At 37.4% G+C, this 18,569-nt stretch overlaps 1 protein-coding gene across 2 annotated transcripts in view; it reads right to left on the reverse strand.

Moving 5' to 3' along the window:
• Nucleotides 1–18,569, reverse strand: part of ITGA8 (integrin subunit alpha 8) — a 179,570-nt gene that overhangs the window by 70,530 nt on the left and 90,471 nt on the right. For both annotated transcript variants that reach the window (XM_063100573.1, XM_063100572.1), the window contains 7 exons: nucleotides 11,698–11,743; nucleotides 8,899–9,006; nucleotides 4,169–4,224; nucleotides 3,470–3,624; nucleotides 2,078–2,215; nucleotides 1,521–1,588; nucleotides 33–180 (listed from right to left, as the gene is read on the reverse strand). In XM_063100573.1, coding sequence (XP_062956643.1) covers nucleotides 33–180; nucleotides 1,521–1,588; nucleotides 2,078–2,215; nucleotides 3,470–3,624; nucleotides 4,169–4,224; nucleotides 8,899–9,006; nucleotides 11,698–11,743 — 719 coding nt within the window. The remainder of the gene's footprint in view (nucleotides 1–32; nucleotides 181–1,520; nucleotides 1,589–2,077; nucleotides 2,216–3,469; nucleotides 3,625–4,168; nucleotides 4,225–8,898; nucleotides 9,007–11,697; nucleotides 11,744–18,569) is intronic.

Consider the following 18,569-nt stretch of genomic DNA (forward strand, 5'->3'; position numbering starts at 1 on the left):
GCTCTTTACTTCAAATAGTTTGCAGGCATCACCTTGTGGTTACGTTCAATCCCAACATAATCCGCCTCTTCTGGTATCATCACGAAGAGTTCAGCTTCATACGCCCCTTCCCCTTCATTTCTCGCATTTATAGTGAGTGTAAGGTGGTTTTCATCTCCAATGATTACCTGATGCTTATCTCTAAAAATGAAGTTTAAAAAGAATTATTAGGTATTCTACTTTTCTGGCTTTATGGATATTTTATTTAAGAATTTACCTAGGGGGGAAAGAAGGAAAAAGGTGAATGCAGGACTAGGACCAAAAAGAAAAAAAAAAAAAAAAGAATCCTCATGATGGGGCAGTGTGAAGAGTTAAGAAAACCATCTCTGGATGGGAAACATCTCATGGTGTGCTGGTAAATATTTAACAACCAGTCCTCCCCACCCCCTCAAAAGTATTAATTTATAGTGTTTGTGGATTCCAATGGTGTAGATCCTCCTACTGTGGTCAATTTCAAGCTACCAACATTCTTAACAATCTGCTACCAAAATTTCTACCAGTGTAGCATTTGGCTTTCAAGCCAGAACAAGGCAGAGAGATGGGAAAACAGGAAAGAGAGATGGTTTAGACCCTAAGAGGGGGAGACAAGGCAAAGTCGGTAAGAGGGAAAAAATAGGCAAATAAAATAAGATCTTAAGTAGTGATAGAGAAGTCTAAGGTATTTTGAGGAAACTTGGTTCACTTTTAACTTCACATCAAAACAACATTTGGAAAGGCCAAATGTATTCCACTTTTGACCCTTATTCAAAGCTATTGCTTTTGACATTTGTTGAATTATGAAGTTTAGGGAAAGTCCCCTTGAGAGATTACCAAGCAGCTTCCAAACACTGGTAGTGAGAGAGTTCCTGGGAAGGAAAGGAGCACAAATCTGCTTTTCCTGCCATAGGATACTATATATCCTCCTCCTGTGTCTTTCCATGACATGACACAGTACAATTATTAGGGCTGGAGCAAGGGCTCCCCATTACTGGCAACAGTGAAGCCCTTTGATTCTTATCTGATTTTGTGACACTTTCTGCTTTACTCTAAAGAGTGCAATTTAAGTTTTTTTTTTTCAGTAAATTAAAATTAATTTTGTTTTGACAGTTTCAAGGATGCCTTTGAGTCATGGGGTGCTGCAAAAACCAGTTTGGGAAAGGTGCAGATGGAACCAGCCTGTCTGAATCCTTTGCCCACTTGACTGAGGCAAGTAAATATAATTTGAGTCACCCCACTGACGAGTTTACTTTTAACAAAAACATTCTCTTTTTCACTTTTTTGCTGAGAGATGAAATGGCCCGGGCAAAATCGTAGGGTGTGTTACTTGACACCAATAACAAAGAACTGACCCAAACCACAGAAACCAAAGCGTAGCCAAGTCCACAATTTCACGCAGAGTATTTCTTGTAGTTATTGGAGGTGTGTACTTTCTCCAGAGAAGCTTTAAATAAACACCTGTATTCCACTAGCTATAATGCACACGTTTATTTATTTAAACTTACGGTCTAGCTGACAGCTTCAAGTCAGGAACACACAGATTGTCTTCTCCACAGTCCACCAGGATGTGAGCCTGTGTTGTGCAAACATGCATCAGGAATAATCTGGGAAAATCTTAATGACATCCTTTTTCTCAAAAACTCCAAACAGTTCCACAAATTAAAGCAAAAGTTTCATTTCATTAGGCATGATTCTACCCAGTTCTATACCCTGTCATGAGGTGACCTCCCAATATAGGCTAGATTACATAATAGCCCAGTTCAATCCATTCTGAAATGTCTGTGAAGAATGCTACTCTGGCAAGCCTTGAGGATTATAGGCTGTATTGCTCCCATTACAGCCACATTTTGGACAAATTAAATATTGGCTGCATAAGCGGATGGGCTTCTGAAAACACAATGATGCACTGTTTCAGGAAACATGTTAGGAAAAACTCCCAAATATTACATGTCTGTGTGCAAGAATGAAAAATTCAGGAGCTGGCTTTCATCTTAAGGTCACAGGAACTACACCTTCTAGAGCATGAGTGAGAAAGTGCCACCAAAGACCCTCAAAGACTTACCTGTTCCCTAACAACATTTTCCTTGTAGTGGTTCAATATTGGTTTCACTTCCAGGCCTTCTTTAAAGGTGGATTCATCCAAACTGTAATTCAAACTAATGTTGATTGGAGATAATTTATCCCGGAATTCAGCTTCATCCTAGGAAAAATAATCACAAGATCAGGAGAGGCTCTGTGAAATAGCTGCAAGATGTGAAAGGTAGGTGACACTTGACTTTGGCAATGAAAGTAAATAATGAAGCAATTATCGTTGCAGCAGGCTTAGATACATGCTGATTTCTGTGGTGTATAGTAGCCAGCATAATTAATACATGTTCAGTGATGAAACCACTTAGACCCGTGACTTCAAAAAATATGCTTCTAGAGGTGATTTGTAGGTTCTCCAGACCTTCAACAATTCACACAGAATTGGTCCAGTCATAAAGTAAAAGATTATACTTATAAACCATAAGTGTCATGAACACCCATCATGGATTAGAACTTTTGTTTTCATGAGGTTGTCAGAATGTATGAGTTCTCTTGGGCTCAGAGGAAGACAGCATCTTGATTTTCTTCCTCTCTTATCAACTTTTAAAGCCCTTGCTTGCATGAACTTCAAAACACCTTCAGCACAGTTAAGTTCTCTTGGAAAAAGAAAAGGAACTCCAGGATTGAGCCCCAAGCAGCAAGAGCTAAGCACACAGCAGGCATGTCATCTTCAGGGGGTGCTGGTCACAGCCATAATAAGATGCAAGGGTCATGTGCACAACTTTTCGTTCTTGAGTATGGTTGTGAAACTTTTGGTCTTCCCTAGGCTTCCCCATGTTAACCAAGTCCCTTAAAGGAGGAGAGGAAATGAGAACATGGGATTACAACCTATCAACCAGCAGGGTGAAGATGGATAACCGTGTAATAAATATTATGGCCTTGTTAATTTCATGGTAGGTTTTGGAGTTATTGCAAAAATACATTACTTAAAAAGATAAATATAACTTACTTTCAGTAAAATCTTTGAATGCCTAAATGTTTTCCTGCATCATCTCTGAAATGCACATTGATAAGATCTAACAAGATGTCTTCACATAGGATAAAAATTCAAATAAATTGTGTTGAACTTTCATGTTTCTTGCGGAGGAGGCAGTTCGAAATGAAAACCACCTAAATTGAGGGCTATTATCAAGATTTTGTTCAAAACAAAAAGAAAGCTTAGAAATGAATAGCAACACATCATTAGGTTAGTTGAAGTCAGGGTCAAGAAGAGAGTATTTGACCTTAAAATAAAGTTTCCTCCTACAAAAATGAAAATAGACAGATGGGGATCTAGGTAGACAAATGAGATGGGTAAATGGAGAAAAGTGGTTGGAATGTGGATTTGAATGTGAGAGGCCAGAAAAGTGATTTCTGGAACACTTACTCGAAGGTAAACGATAAAGTCCTGGCATTGAAGGGATTTCTGCCGCTTTATCACAAGAGGGAAGACGAGATGGGACTGATGGTTATCAAGGAAGAGTGTTCGTTTAATGGCTCCTTTTTGTTTCAGGGAATCCAATTGCACCTCAGCCATCAGGGCTAAAGGACAGAAATAAAGGAAATATAATCAGAGCAGGAAAACTACTCACTGAGCACAGTACTCTATCAGAAATATGAATTCCTATTTCAAATTGCTTATTCAGAAAACATTTTTTCATAGTTGGATCAAACATGATACACAAATGAAAAAAATTTTATAAAATACTCTCCAAGCTAAATTTTTATTTTCATTTCATTAAGAAGATGCATTGCAATTATTGTCTCAAAAATGTTATGACATTTAATAAATACTGAATAAAACATTAAACATAATTTTACTTTCAAACAGATAGTTTAGTCTTTATAGAGTATGAAAACAATTTTTGTAATGGTTTTGCACATAGTATTTTCCCCACAATTATGTTTTTACATTTAATATTAATACCAATTATTGAAGCAATGTTTATGTAGAAGGTTCCGTATATGCAATAGAAATCTTGGTATTAATGAAGAGCTCTTTAGTTTTACGTGGTCTGTACAGAGAAATGCTTACTGTTCAATCTTCTTAGACAGCATAGGGGTGTGAAAATGAAAACATGCTCACCTATTGTGTTTGAAATGCTCTGGCCTTCTACAGATGCACATACTCTTAAAGAAAAGCTATGGAAAATAATAGTCAATAATGTATTGGTTAATAAAGTTTTGAATCTGAAGTTGAAATCTTCCTTTACCTTATCCTAGATAAAATGAATACAGCATTTTTCCTCTATACTTCTAATCACACACACACACACACACACACACACACACACACACACACACACACACACACACATCCTTCCCACCAGTCGGCCGTAGCACTAATACAATTAAGACAGGCAACATTATTACTTGGAAGGTAATACTTGAAAATATTACTAGAAAGTAACTGACTTAATCAATTAATCAATTACCTGCTGCCTTTATTCAACAAATATATATGAGTATCTTCCATGTGCCAGGGAGTAAAGAATGAGGCAGCACAGCAGGGGAATAGCTAGTGGGAAGGACTGGAAATGAGCAAGAACATGGCCCCGTCTGAGGAACCTAAAGAAATGCAGTGTGGTTGGATCACCGAGCAAGATGTAGGAGATGAGGCTGGCTTGGTTGATTGGTGGGGAACCAGGCTTTGAAAGTCATGCCGAAGAACGGGGATTTAATCCTAAGAAGCATGGAGCACCATAGTATGCTTAGTTCAGATCAACCATTCTGCTTGAAAGGAGACTGGAATTTGGTGGATCCTTGCTAGGGATGGGGTAATACTGGAGGTGGAGAGATGAGAAAAGGTAGGAGAGAAAGAAAGAAAATAAGGAGCTCAGAGCGGCTGTCTGAAGCTAGGTAGGCACAATGATGTGGGTATGAAGACCGTAAGGAGAGAAAGGACAGATGCCCATGAGAGACAACTCTTTGCTTTGCCTTGAACATGTCCTAAACACAATCCAAGGAAATGTCTTGGATGGCTTGCAGGATGACCTGTACTCAGCCCTGCTCTGTGGCCATGGAGGGGCCAAGAAATGACCAGTTGTCTCTGCCTGACTTTGCTGAATGTTCCCACCTTCCTCCTGAAAAACTCGAAGCCCTCATGGCAGCATTAGAGATTGAGCCTTTTCACATTTCTAAGAAAGTAAAAATATAAGAAAACACTTAAGTATGATTAATGACAGTCTTAAAGTTTTTACAAGTTAAATATTATAGTATGATTTGACTATTTCTACAGCATTCAAAAGGAGTAAATAGTCCGTAATCATACTTTAATTATGTGTCAGCTTCCTGTGTCAAACATAATGAAAATGTGTCACATCTGGGATTCATCTATCTACCGTGACCTCAGTCAATGTCTCCCTTCAGGGTAAATAATTTGCCACGTACCATTAAGCCAAAAGTTTCCTGAGATGTCTATGCTATTACAAGTGTTTATACCACTTCCCCAGAGAAATCACAAATTCCAACCCACTTCTGCTTCAGTTAGAATTATTCAAGAAAGATGAATAGTTAATCACATCTTTAAATTTTGTAGCAGGTCTGGCTTTCAACAGTGGAGTTTTTTTCTGTGTCCAACTTTTTTGGTAAAATTATTCATTGATCATTTTTCTGTGCATCATTACACGGCATAGACAAAGATCATTTCTAACGAAATAATCAACATGTATAAATTAAAATAATATCAGATAAAGTATTTTAATACAATTCAAAAGCAATAAAATGTTTGAAAAAAGAATAAATTAAATCTATAAAAGTGAACACTATTTCCTCTGTGTGGGAAGGTATTTGATTGATAAATGATATCAGCTGAAGGATTACTCCTGATTTATGAATTATGTGTCAGTGTAAATAGACATTTCTTTCTTATTTCCTCCTTTCTGTTACCCTGATGTTATTAACAACTGGATAACTTTAAGTTTTTTCATATAATTTTAATATAACCAATACATGAATTATTGGTAATAGCACTCCAACCTAAGCTTGCACATTTGTAGATATCTTTCAGCAGAAAAGAGCTTGTTAAGTCATAACTTTCCAAGCACTTTGTTCTGATATAAAAAGAAAATCTGAAAATTTTATACCAGTGAACTTATTTTTTCTGAATTTAGACAATACATAAATTACATGATATAAAGGCGCATACCTACACACATGCAAATAATGTATTTCATATACCATAGAATTAGGTCTACACCTAATTATAAAGTACACTTAGATTGTCAGGGAAAGCAGTGAACTATCATTGAACTACGATTAAATTTCAAACTAGAACTTATGGTCATATTCAGTATGTTCCATTAGTCTGATTGGAACAAAAAACCATAAAATCAATCCAGGTCCTTCATCACATAAATTCTAAATAAAACTATTTGTCTGTGGTACTTCTGATATAGTCAAGGCAGGGCAATATACTAGTCTCAGCCCATGCACAGCTGAAATAGTGTTTCTGTGATGTGACTGTGCTCATAGCCACGTATGATGGAGAGGGAAGGAGACGAATGCAAAACATGATTTAAAAGTACAAAGCAATTCGTTTTTCATTCTCACCAATTCACTCCTAATTCCAATGATAGCAAATATCAGATTTTACACAAAGTCACTCATATCTGAAAAGTTTTTTCAGGTTTGACAAGTAGATAGTTACTGACTTTTACATTTATAGAATGAAAGATTTCACTAAGTAGTTTTTATTTTTCCAATTGGTTAGCAACCAATTACATTAATATTTATTGAGATCGCTTTTTTGTTTTCCTTTTTCTAACTTGGAAATGCCAATAGAAGTTACTTTATAAAACTATACAGTTGTTTGAAAAACACAGAAATCCACACTGATGGAAGTGAAGAACTATTTGTCATTTAGAATTTACATATAGTTGTCAGATGTACAGTATAAGGTTATATCAAATACAGATAAAAATTATAGCAAAGAAAAATCAACAGAGGCCTTTCAATCATTTTGCAAAACTAATCTAAATTCCTAGAATAAAGAAAAAAAAAGAATCAGAGAAACAAATTCTATACTGAACAACTGTTAACTTCTATCTTCTAATACTCTGCAGGTAAAAAAAAAAAAAAAAAAAAAAAAACCTCTGCAGGTAAAAATAAAATGTCATTCAGAAAATGTATGCAAAAGAATCAAGTAAATAATTATAAAGAGATATATTACACATTTGTCCATAAAACAAATTGCATTTTATCTTAATATGATTTAATGCGACAAGAAAATGGCTCGTGAAAAGAAAGACATTTTCTTGTTAAAAAGTAATATTCTTTCCACAAAACCAATCAGGTCCCATAAACTGTTAAAACCATTTAAATCTTGTAACACTATCCATAAAACCAAAAATCCTTAGAAAAAAATTATCTAGTTCAAAACAGTAATATTCTATACCAGAGTGTGCCAAATGCTCAAAAGAGTCCAGCCTAGAAGTGCATTTAGCTGTGAAGGTGTGAATACAAGATTCCTTGGGGGATACTAAACTTCTAATACTCATGCTTAAAGTAGCTCTCACAGTTCATTTATTGTTCATTTAATGCCAGGGTAAGGATAAATGCTGGCTCTTTCACATATTTTCTCAGATCAGGTTTTCATTATACTATTTTATGGTTTCCAGCCATTTTAAAATGGGCCCAGGGCATTTCCCAACTGCTCTCAAAAGCAGTTAAAGGAAAGGACACGTCTCTCCGCCTTGCAAGCTCCAAGCAGCAGAATGTTTTCCAAAGAATTCTTCAAGGTCTTCCTTACTTCCCACCCTTCCCCATCCTCAAAAGCTTTGACTCTGGTTATGAACTCCTGTCATAAGGCCATCAACAACACGCTAAAATTGGCTGGAAATAACTTCTTTGGGTCGAGACTGGTTTGTTCTGTGTTCTGACATTCTCAGCAATTGAACACACTGTCTGAGTTAGACCACATCTCCTGGAAAATGAGGGCAAATTTCAAACACACCAAGAATTTGCTGATTTTTCAGAGAATATATCCTGATGGCATTATCCAATATAATAACTTGTGACCCTAGAGGTCCTACATATTGAGGAACAAAGTGGTATTTTCTTGAGCTGTGTTACAATCAACTTGCATTTTGTACTCCCTTCAGATGACTGACAAGATTCAGAAGGAACACTCTCAGAAGCTGTATAAGCCATGTTCTTCTACGGTCCCAGGAAAGGAACCATAATTCTATTGCTATTTCTGATGTTGAGTTCATGGCCACAAAAATATAGTTTAGGACACAAAAATCTCTATTTTTATAATGTTTACCTTCTGTCTAGTTATACATGCTGTTACAAAACTGACTGAGTTTTCAGCTCAGGAAACTGAGTAATTTAACCCAAGCTTGACTATTAAAATAAAAGGGACATTATACATGAGTATGTTTGAAAAGTGGTATCCATAAGCATATGCAAATTCTAGAGTCAAAGTATTTCATTATATTTTTAGTCTGGTTAACATTTACTTTAGTATGCCAAAAATCTAAAACAGATCTCCAAGATTTGTTTTACTGGAAATTTTCCCATATGTTTTTATGCTTCTTATCTTAGCTAGAGCCTCTAGATTGGAGAAGTAGCTTTCAAGTAATGTTGATAGCCAAAGATCAGCATCATGTCATAGATCCTTTCGAAAGACTAACACCTTGCTCCTCAAACTTGATCCACGGACCAGCAGCATTGGCACCATCTTGGAGCTTTTTCTAAAAATGCAAAGTCTCAGGTACTACCCCAGACTTACTTAACCCAAATCTGCATTTTTCCACAAGATTCCCAGGTGATGTGAATCCACACTAGAGTTTGAGGAGCATTGAACTAACTCACCAGGCCACAGATGTCAGAGAGTCTGGAATCTGGCAAGTTTTATTTTCAAGATTGATAATCATTGGGTGCAGAAGAAGCTGGGCATCCACAGTCACAACTGGCCTTGCTCTGCAGGGAGAAAACACAGAGTTTGAATGAAACACATGAGTGACAGGCAGAAGCCCACTTTACTGAAGATGGAACTCCACTTCTGAGGCCATTGCCAACATTCCCAGCCTTTGTTCCAAGAATTTTGTTGTCTGCATGAACAGGTGGGCACCAGACTCAACTAATTACCTCAAACATATCTGGTAGCACATAAATACAAATAAAGGCGGCTATGTGTCTGTCAAGCTCGGTTGCATTCACAAACCTGCTTTCCTCATGGAGTGGGCTCATAGTATTTAGATGTTAGTGCTGTGACATACTGCTCTGTGATCTTCTGGATGAGCTATATCCATGTTTGAAGAAATCTATCATCTCATGGGCACTCGTACCTCTAAGTATGTGAATTTTACTGCCTCATTGATGGATAATTTTTTATTTCGATTGATAATTTTCTTTTCTCTCTCTCTCTCTCTTTTTTTTTTTTTTTTGGTCTTATACACTAACATATCCATGATTATATTAAATGTAAATAGTCTACTTTTATTTACAATACCCCAAATCCGGAAACAGCCAGTTTGGTTACCAGGGATTAGGGATTAGGGGGTGGGGCAAAGGGATAGTGTAATTAAAAAGGGCCAGCACGAGGGAGGTCTTTGTGGTGACGGGATAATTCTGTATCTTGATTTCGGTGATGGTTACCTAAATCTGAGGTAAGAGCCAAGCACTGGAATTCTAAACCAATTTTCCAGGTGATTCTGACATGCAGACAAAATTGAGAAGAGGGATTGACACAAACTCCATTCCAGCCACCCAGATGAAGATAACAAGATGAGAGAATAAGTCATGGGGGAAAGGAGCAGAGAAATATTTAAAGCTTGCTTCTAAGATAGATAGCTGAGAGCCCAAGTCTCCAGATGACAGCAGGAAATGATGCCATGTTGGAAAAACTTTCCTCTGACATAAGGGAAGGCTGTGTCTTGGGGCCGAATGTTATTGGGTTCACAGCTTCAACAATTTCATGAGTATTACAGTGGGCCCCACTGGGATTTTTTCCTAAGCTCCTTTAAGCTATTCGTTACATAAGTTTGTTTTCAATATTGTGTTAGCTCCGGTCCTTGAAAAAGCAGATGATAAAATGGGATTAGATATGCAAGAGATTTATGGGGGCAAACACCTATGAGGGAAAAAGAGGAGAGAGTGGAGGAGGCTGGGAGTTTCTGATCTCTGAGAGGACCAACGAAAAAAGAGAGGGTTTGATAAGAAAGTTTGACCATGGCAAAGTTCCTCATGAGAGTTCCACATCTTGCAGAAATAGGCCTGCATTTATGTCCTTATTGGGTCTAGAAATTGGCTGGGAGCAGTTCATGGAAAATATGACCTTGGCACAAAGCTGGTGGTGGATTCAGAGCATAGCAGCTAGGACTGTGAATGAAATGGAATGAATGAAATATTGGAGTGAAATGGAGTCCATTTCATTCCAGCAGCTCTGAATGGTGTACCTTCGTGGCCATGGCAAACCCAAGCTCCATACTTCAGACAGTTTGAGAGTTTCAACTGTCTGATTCTCTAGAACCTAAAGCAGGGAGTGGCTGGTATAAATCAGCACTCTGAATTTTTCTTGGGATGGATGAAGAAAAAAACTTTGCCTGTCTGAGGAAACCTAACCTTAGAATCTCTCTAGGAGCTGACTAGGTTAGCATTACACACTTAGTATAATCAGGTAAGCCTTTTGTTTTGCTATCCTGACCTAGTGTCTTGATTTTTCTAAGAACAGAAAAGAACCTAAAAGTTTTGAGCACCACCTATCTCCCAGTGACTATTCTAGATGCAGATGCTCACTAAATTCTTTTAAGAAAAGTAACCTTAGGGCCAGCCCCATGGCTCACTCGGGAGAGTGTGGTGCTGGTAGCACCGAGGCCACGGGTTCGGATCCTATATAGGGGTGGCTGGTGTGCTCACTGGCTGAGCGTGGTGCAGACAACACCATGGCGGGGGTTGCGATTCCCTTACTGGTCAAAAAACAAAACAAAACAAAACAACAAAAAAAGAAAAGTAACCTTATCAGCACCACACTCTCCCGAGTGAGCCATGGGCCGGCCCCCAGAAAAGTAACCTTATAAAGTAAGTACTGTTATCCCTTTTTTACAGATGAAAAATCTGAGGCTTAAAAAGTTACAGAAACTTGCCCGAGATTACAAAAGTGAGTGTGTGGAATGGCCAGGCTTTGAATCCACATCTGTGACACTTGAATTGTTCTCAAAGCTTGCTTTTGGAGGCTACCCATTCCTGGTGTGCTCTATTACCCAACTTAGTGTACACACTTAATTGTAGGAGCAAGTGGGAATAGTAACTTTCTCCTATCCTGCACCCTTCTTCACAAGTGCGCATTTCAATGCCTTTCCAAAGCAAAGAGAATAAATAAAATATAATAACATCTAAAAACTGGGTCATTCTGTAAGATCTGCTGAGTTTCATATCTTATTTAATGTTAACGTTAGTAGGGGCTGGAAATTTGGTCAGGAAGTATGAGAATAAAATACAGAGGGATGAAAGAAAGGTTAAAAAATGAGAGCAAAACTACCTCCAGACCGTAAAAAGAGCATCTCCGGAATAAATACTTGGAATATGCTGCTTAGGGCAAAACTAACAATGACAAAAAGGAAATGCATTTGAAACAATTAGAAGAACATTTGTATACTGCCACCCACATACCTGTAAACAGCTACTTTTCCTGTTCCGAATGCGCCCACAATCAAATCTATAAAAGACAAAAACATAAAACACATGCACAGATTTTATAGGGGCAATCTGCTGAGCTCATAACTACTTATAGCACCTAGAGCATCCTCAGCTGCTGATTGCAGAGTGAGAGACATAAAATAAGAAGAGCAAATCACACCTCTCTCAAGACATTTGGAAACGATATGGGAGCCCAACTATCGCCAACTTGATATGACATGTAAATCAGGAGGTCCCAAGCCCTCCTGCACTGAGGACAGCCAACATTCTAGAAAGGCTTAGGAAACTCATCATAACATCATTTTTCCTATCCTCCAGACTTAAGGCACATATCTCAAGGAAAAAGGAAAAATCATGTGCATAGTGTCTACTGGGTACCAGCTCGTTATGCATTTGTCTTATTGCTCCTTTACCAGCAAAACCCTCTAAGGCATGGATTACTACCCCTGATGTGGAACATTCTGATGGTCATTTTGACAGAACCATTTGCTCTTTACAAATACAGTTATCCCTACCCTACTATCCATGGATTCTCCATCTGTGGATTCAGCCAACCCTGGATGAAAAATATTAGAGAAAAAAAAAATTACATCTGTACTAAACATGTACAGACTCTTTTTTCCTTGTTATTATTCCTTAAACAATACAACAACTATTTTCATAGTATTTACACTGCATTAGGTATTATAAGTAACCTCCAGATGATTCAAAGTATACGGGAGGCTGTACAGAGGTTATATGCAAATACTTCATTGTTTTTTTTTTTATCAGGGACTTGAGCATCCAAATTTTGGTCTTGGAACCAATCTCTCTTGGTACACTACTGTCAAACCAAGGATAGACAGTAGTGTAGATGGTGAGTATACTTTTGGCAAAGTGAATAGTAGCATATGAAATAATTGGTATATCATTACAATGACCTTAAATAACAATAACAATAATAAATAGCACATATTGAATGCTTACTCTACACAGGAATTCTTCTAAACGATTTAATTGATTTTGAACAAGAAGTTAGGAAGTCTCTATTATTAGCACAATTTTGCAAATGAGTAAATTGAGATTTAAGATGGCTAAACAATAAATTCACTGAAGTTCACACAATTAGATAAGAGGTGAAGGTGGGTTACAGCAATTTGAGGGGTAATGCTCACAAATATCTCAGTGATTGATAATATATAGGTAAAACTAACTTTCTTAACAATGTTTATTCTTGTGGAAGCAATCAAGCAAAAATAAAAAGGACAATGGCTAAATCTGCAGAGTAAAATTTAAATGTAAGAAAACTGGACTTGGTAGAAAACAAGGACCACAGAAGAAAACTTGCAGCAGTTGAAATTATAATTGACTAATTTTAGCAAAACAAATGAAAATAGAAAAAATACGAAAAACAAAGAGAAGGGGGTGGAGTCTTATTTGGTCATTCCCTATGAAAAACTGATTAAGGAATTAAATTGGTATAATGGAGTTTGCGCAGAAGAACGATTGTAGCTGCATTCCCTGGGCATTCCCAGTATGTGTGAACAGTGAACAGTGTCAGACCACAAGCACCTGTGAGTCTTCTCCTGAGAGCTTAGTGCCCCTGGGAATAGCCCTTAGCCAATTATGGATGGGAATTGGCACGGCTTCTTTACTTTTCAGATGGGGTAACGAGGCATGTTCTTCTCTGTCTCCTCAATTCCTTAGCCAGATGGAGCTCTAGTTGGCTACAGTGTCAACTGGCTTGATAATAGTCTTTATCGTATCCTTCCTTTCCAGCCTTTCTACCCCCTTACCAGTATTTCTTAGGATCATTTCTCAAATAAACTGCTTTTTTTCCAATCCTTGTCTAGTATCTGTCCTGGGGCAACCCAACTAAGACATTATATATTTTCCGTAAAATTTTCATTTAAAAGAAAAGAACTCAAAGATGTTCAGGACTGAAACCACAATCAGATGTCTCATCTTTTATAGATACAGAATCAGATTCATATAATAGGCTCAGTATTTGACTCCAAAGCTCCATATTTAAAAAGATATGTATGCTAATGTTCAATTAAGTCAAACAAAGATCATCTAAAGAGCTCTATATTAGTGAAATTAAAGAATACATTAAGAAAAGGGCTATAACTTGGCCAGCTATGGCTCATGGAATAAAACATTCTTTCACAAGGGTTTAAAACTTTGAAGCCAGATGCCAAAGTTTCTAAGTCTACCAATTTTAAAATTATGATAATTTATATCAGAATGTCAGCCTTTCCAATTTTTCACATGTATTCTTTCTTTTTCATTTGACTCTTCCAGCCTATCACTGCATTTTCACATGTTGACGGAAAAAGAGCTACTGATTTGAAGAAACATGAACTCTGTTCTTCATGGGTAATCACAGATTCTAGTATTTATTCAAGTGTAACACAGGTGGCCCTCGGCCTGAATTCATGTCTTTTGACAGGACACCAGATAGTAAAGCTCTGTTATGAAAACTGATTGAACAGGAATTATGTGCTTTGTTCTTGGCTCCAAATAAGGTGAAATATTTATATATCAAGATTAGATCATTTATAAATAACAGATGAAATAAAAAAAGTAACTCTCTGGAAATGGCAGAGAAAATAAGACTGTAAGCCCTTCCAGGGCAGGGATATTTAGGTTTGCATATCCCAGATAATTCATGGAATGGTATAGGTTGAAATAAATAGACAAAGAAATCCACAGTACCAGGCACAGTGCCAGAAACAGAATAGACATTTCATAAATGCCTGTTAAGTAGGGCAATAAGTAATAATGTGATAATATACCAAGAATGCGAGAGATGAAGAAGAGAGAAAGTTATTAAGACAGGCTAATGTGAGCCACACTTAAATTCTGCTGGACTTTTGCATGTGCACTGAAGGTGTTGGGGAGACACATACACCCTTGTGCACGCACACATGCACAGACACACAGGCTCCAGATTCTAGAAAGCAATATAGAGGCTTCATCACAACTAGATTGTCATGATTGGTGAGAATTTGAGAGACACCCTGCCAATGTAATGAGGAAGAGGCCTTTCCTTTAGAAACTTTAATTCTTGTGCCTTAGGGTGGGAATTTTCCTACTCTGGAAAAATAAAATAACTGGCAAAATAGGCCACAATTTTCTTCATGAGAATGTGGCCACAGTTATTCAGAGGCTAAGAAAACAGTTATCTCCCACAAAAGTATGTTTGTCTTTGGAGACACTACCTTGGTATTGTGCCTGCTGGAAAAGGCCAGAAGCATTTATACAAGCAGGACCTTAAAACTGTCAGATCTCTCTAGAGGAGGAGAATTGATTTGCTGATTTGGCAATTTGTCTTTCCAAATATGTGATTGGTTTTGATGAGCCGCACGTAGTTTTCATATATAGTTTCCATATGTACACACACACATAAGACATTTGTGTGTGTATATATATATATGTTATACAAGGATACTTCAAAAAGTTTGTGGAAAAATAGAATTGAAACATAATATGAATCTTTCCATGAACTTTTGAAGTACCTCATATATACATATAACATATGGAATATATATATTATACATCTGAACACACATATATATTTATGTGTGTGAATAATAATAATATTAAATAATACTTTAAAAAAATCTTGCATAATTCCATACTTATGAATTTAAATAATCTAGAGACAAAATAATTTTGTTGATGATATTTGGGTTCATAACTACACAAACATTATTTCTCCCTTACTTTGAGATATCATCATCTAATTTTAACTTTCCTTTCTTATAAAAATTTCTTAAAGGCAGGTTCTGAAAACAACCAAACGAAAAACTTTGCCTTTCTGTATACATAGGCACTTAGCTGGCTTTTTTATTTTCTGCAAAAAATAACTGGCAACTAAAATTGGTTCTTCCCCTCAATCAAAAAATGTTCCCAAAGTGCTGGGGGCCTTTGTTATTGCCTCCCATTGCCTGAGAAACATAGTTTATTTTCCTTTTGGCTGTTGATGGAACAACTGAGTACTTTTAAGGAAACAAAAAGGGGACATTAGCATGAATGCAGGATCAGTTGGCAAGAAAAAATAACCCCCAAAATGTGAGGTCATAGGAACGTATTACATCTAGGTTTTGTATTTTATTCCTCCCCAATTCTTATTTTTAAATGAGGAAGGAGAGAAGAGCCAAGCCTTGAAAGTGGTGCTTGGACTGCAGAGTTTGGTTTCACTAATCCACTAAGGGAATTTTAGAGCTGGAGGAAGTTCTGCTGTAAAACATCAGCTTGGTTCTGAGTGTGGATCTGAGGTTTGGGTTAGGTGGCGAGGTGTAGTGAGGAGATGGGGAGTGAAAGCTTCCTAGGAGAGGGGCAGACAGAAAGGAAAGACAGGAGGAAGAGAGGTGACAGTAGTAGACTCAAGAGTCACCCAGAGTCATCGTGTGGGAGAAGCCTCTGTGACCACATGCCACACACCTGCGTTCTGTAGGCTGAGTCAGCCTTTCTTACCTGTTACCTTCTCTCGGGCACCTTCTGCTCACCTCTTACTTTCTCATCTTGTTGAGAAATATACTAATGCTGGAGTCTGTGGCTGAAGATGCTGTCAGACACCTCCTTTTTGATATTGGAATTAAAGAACATTTTCTATTTTAGAATTCAGGACAATGAGAAGTGCCTTAAAGAACTTCCAAATAAATGAGAAACAGGAATATAAATTTAATAGTTATATGAAAAGATGATGATTAATCAAAAGGGAAGACCTCCTTAAACAAAGGAATTTCAAAATCTAAATGTCACTAGCAAAATAACTTGAGCAAGAAAGAGAAATGAAAGAAACGGGGAAATGTATATAACATGTATGCCTGATCAAGTGTTAATATCTTTCAATGCTTAGAAGAATCTTTTGCACTTAGGAAAAATTAATGTTAACATTTATTATTATGCCCACTGTGTAAAAAATTCATAAACATTAATGATAAAACTATTAACATTCTAATAAAAAGATTACAAGCAGGCAATTCACATAAAAATAAATGCCTATGACCACTGAAGATATGAAAAGATGTTCAATCTCATTAGTCGACTAAGGGATCTAAATGAAAGAAATAATGAGATACTATTTTTAATCTTTTAAATTGGAAAAGATGAAAAGATGAGCACAAGTAGTTGGGTAAACAGCAAAGATTCAAGAACGCATATGCTTTATTCATGGGAGTATAAATTGGCATAATCTTCATGGAAGGTAGTTGGTTGCTGTATATGACAGTACAAACCTCTCACTCACCATTTGTGCTTCTAGGAATTTATTCTGAGGATATACTGGACAATTGTGCAAAGATGTATCAAACAAAAGTTAACATTCTGAACATTTTAAATATAATCAACTACTTTAATTGTTATAACAATCTCATGGGGTACATACTTTTATTATCTCCATTTTAAAATGAGGAAAATGAGGTACAGTGAGGTTAAATACAGTAAGCGGCAAGACCAAGCTTTAAACCCAAGCAGTCTGGCTGTGGGGCCCACCACTCTTACCTATTTTACCACACTGCCTCCTAGGAGCATATCTACGTGCTATTTTTTCTCCTTAAATTTTTTTTAAAAATTAAGGTATATTTTACTGAGTAAGTTTCATCCTATTTAGTATACAGATCTAAGAGCTTGGATAAAGCATCCAATCATGTAAACATTGCCACAATTAATGTATAGAACAGTCCCATCATTCCAAATGTCCCCCAGGCCCTTTTGTAGTCAAGCCTACCTAACTTCTAGCCCCTGGCATCCACTAATCTGCTTCCAGAGGGTCTATAAACGGAGTCATGCAGTGTGTAGCATTTTGGGTGCAGCTTCTTTCACTCAGCTCAGTGCATTTGAGTTTTGCTTCTGATGTTGTATATATCAGAAGTCCATTCCTTTTCAATGCTGAGTAGTATTCCACAGTGTGCATGGCCCATGGTTTGTTTATCCATTCCTGGCTAAGGGACCCCTGAGTTGTTGGCAGCTTTTGCAAGGTCACTATAAACATCTGTGTACAGAAGGTGGTTGTGCATCTACAGGCCAATTTTGATTTGTACATTATCTCTCATTGACTCTAAGACCTTTGAAGCCCCCTTTTCAGTGCAGTATTGTATTTCAAGTGGAAAATTACCAGAGGGTAAAAAATTAGGAATTCTAAATTCCAGTTCACTTTGCCACCAGCTTCTGAATGCTCTTAGACAAGTCACCATTCATTGCCAAATCTCTGGTGATGTCTTCAAGGTTCTCTGGATGAGAAAGCCAAGAGTTCAGCAGAATTTTTTCGGGTTGGACAACTGTACCCTGTGTGCTCTGATGGACAACCCAGGACTCTCCTTTGCCTCTTGACTCAGCTTTACTCCCGCAGGTTTGGGGTCTCCTCTCGCTTCTAGTTAGAGACAGCTGGTTTCTGGCCTTCTCCCTGGCTTCACCAGCCCGTTCACCTCCATGACTCAGCCCCAAAGGCACCCGGCCCCTGTCTTGGCATTGCTGCCATCCACAGCTCGCAAGAGTGTTCAAGATGAATGAAAGTGGTTGAGTAGAGTTGTTTACCGGCACCCACCCAGCTCTGCTCACTTTCATACAATGATGATACCAAACAAAATGATTAGAAAGGATGAGAGATTGTGTTAAATGGTGGGGTTAAAGATGGCATGTCAATCGGGCAATGTCCACTCATAAGTAGGTTATGAAATTGGCTTAAGTGTTTGGCACTGGAAAAACAGCTCATGTCTGTGTGAAGCAAGCATTTAGATAAGTCTCCTTGAGTTTGGCAAAAGTGTTAACCTAAAAATAGAGGTTGTCTTTCTTCCTTGCTTTTTTATTGAAGCATGCAAAATATTATTGAGAGGAAGGTTATGAGTTGAGAAAGAAAT

The sequence above is a fragment of the Cynocephalus volans genome, chromosome 6, assembly GCF_027409185.1.
Source record: "Cynocephalus volans isolate mCynVol1 chromosome 6, mCynVol1.pri, whole genome shotgun sequence".
Classification (NCBI taxonomy): Eukaryota; Metazoa; Chordata; class Mammalia; order Dermoptera; family Cynocephalidae; genus Cynocephalus; species Cynocephalus volans.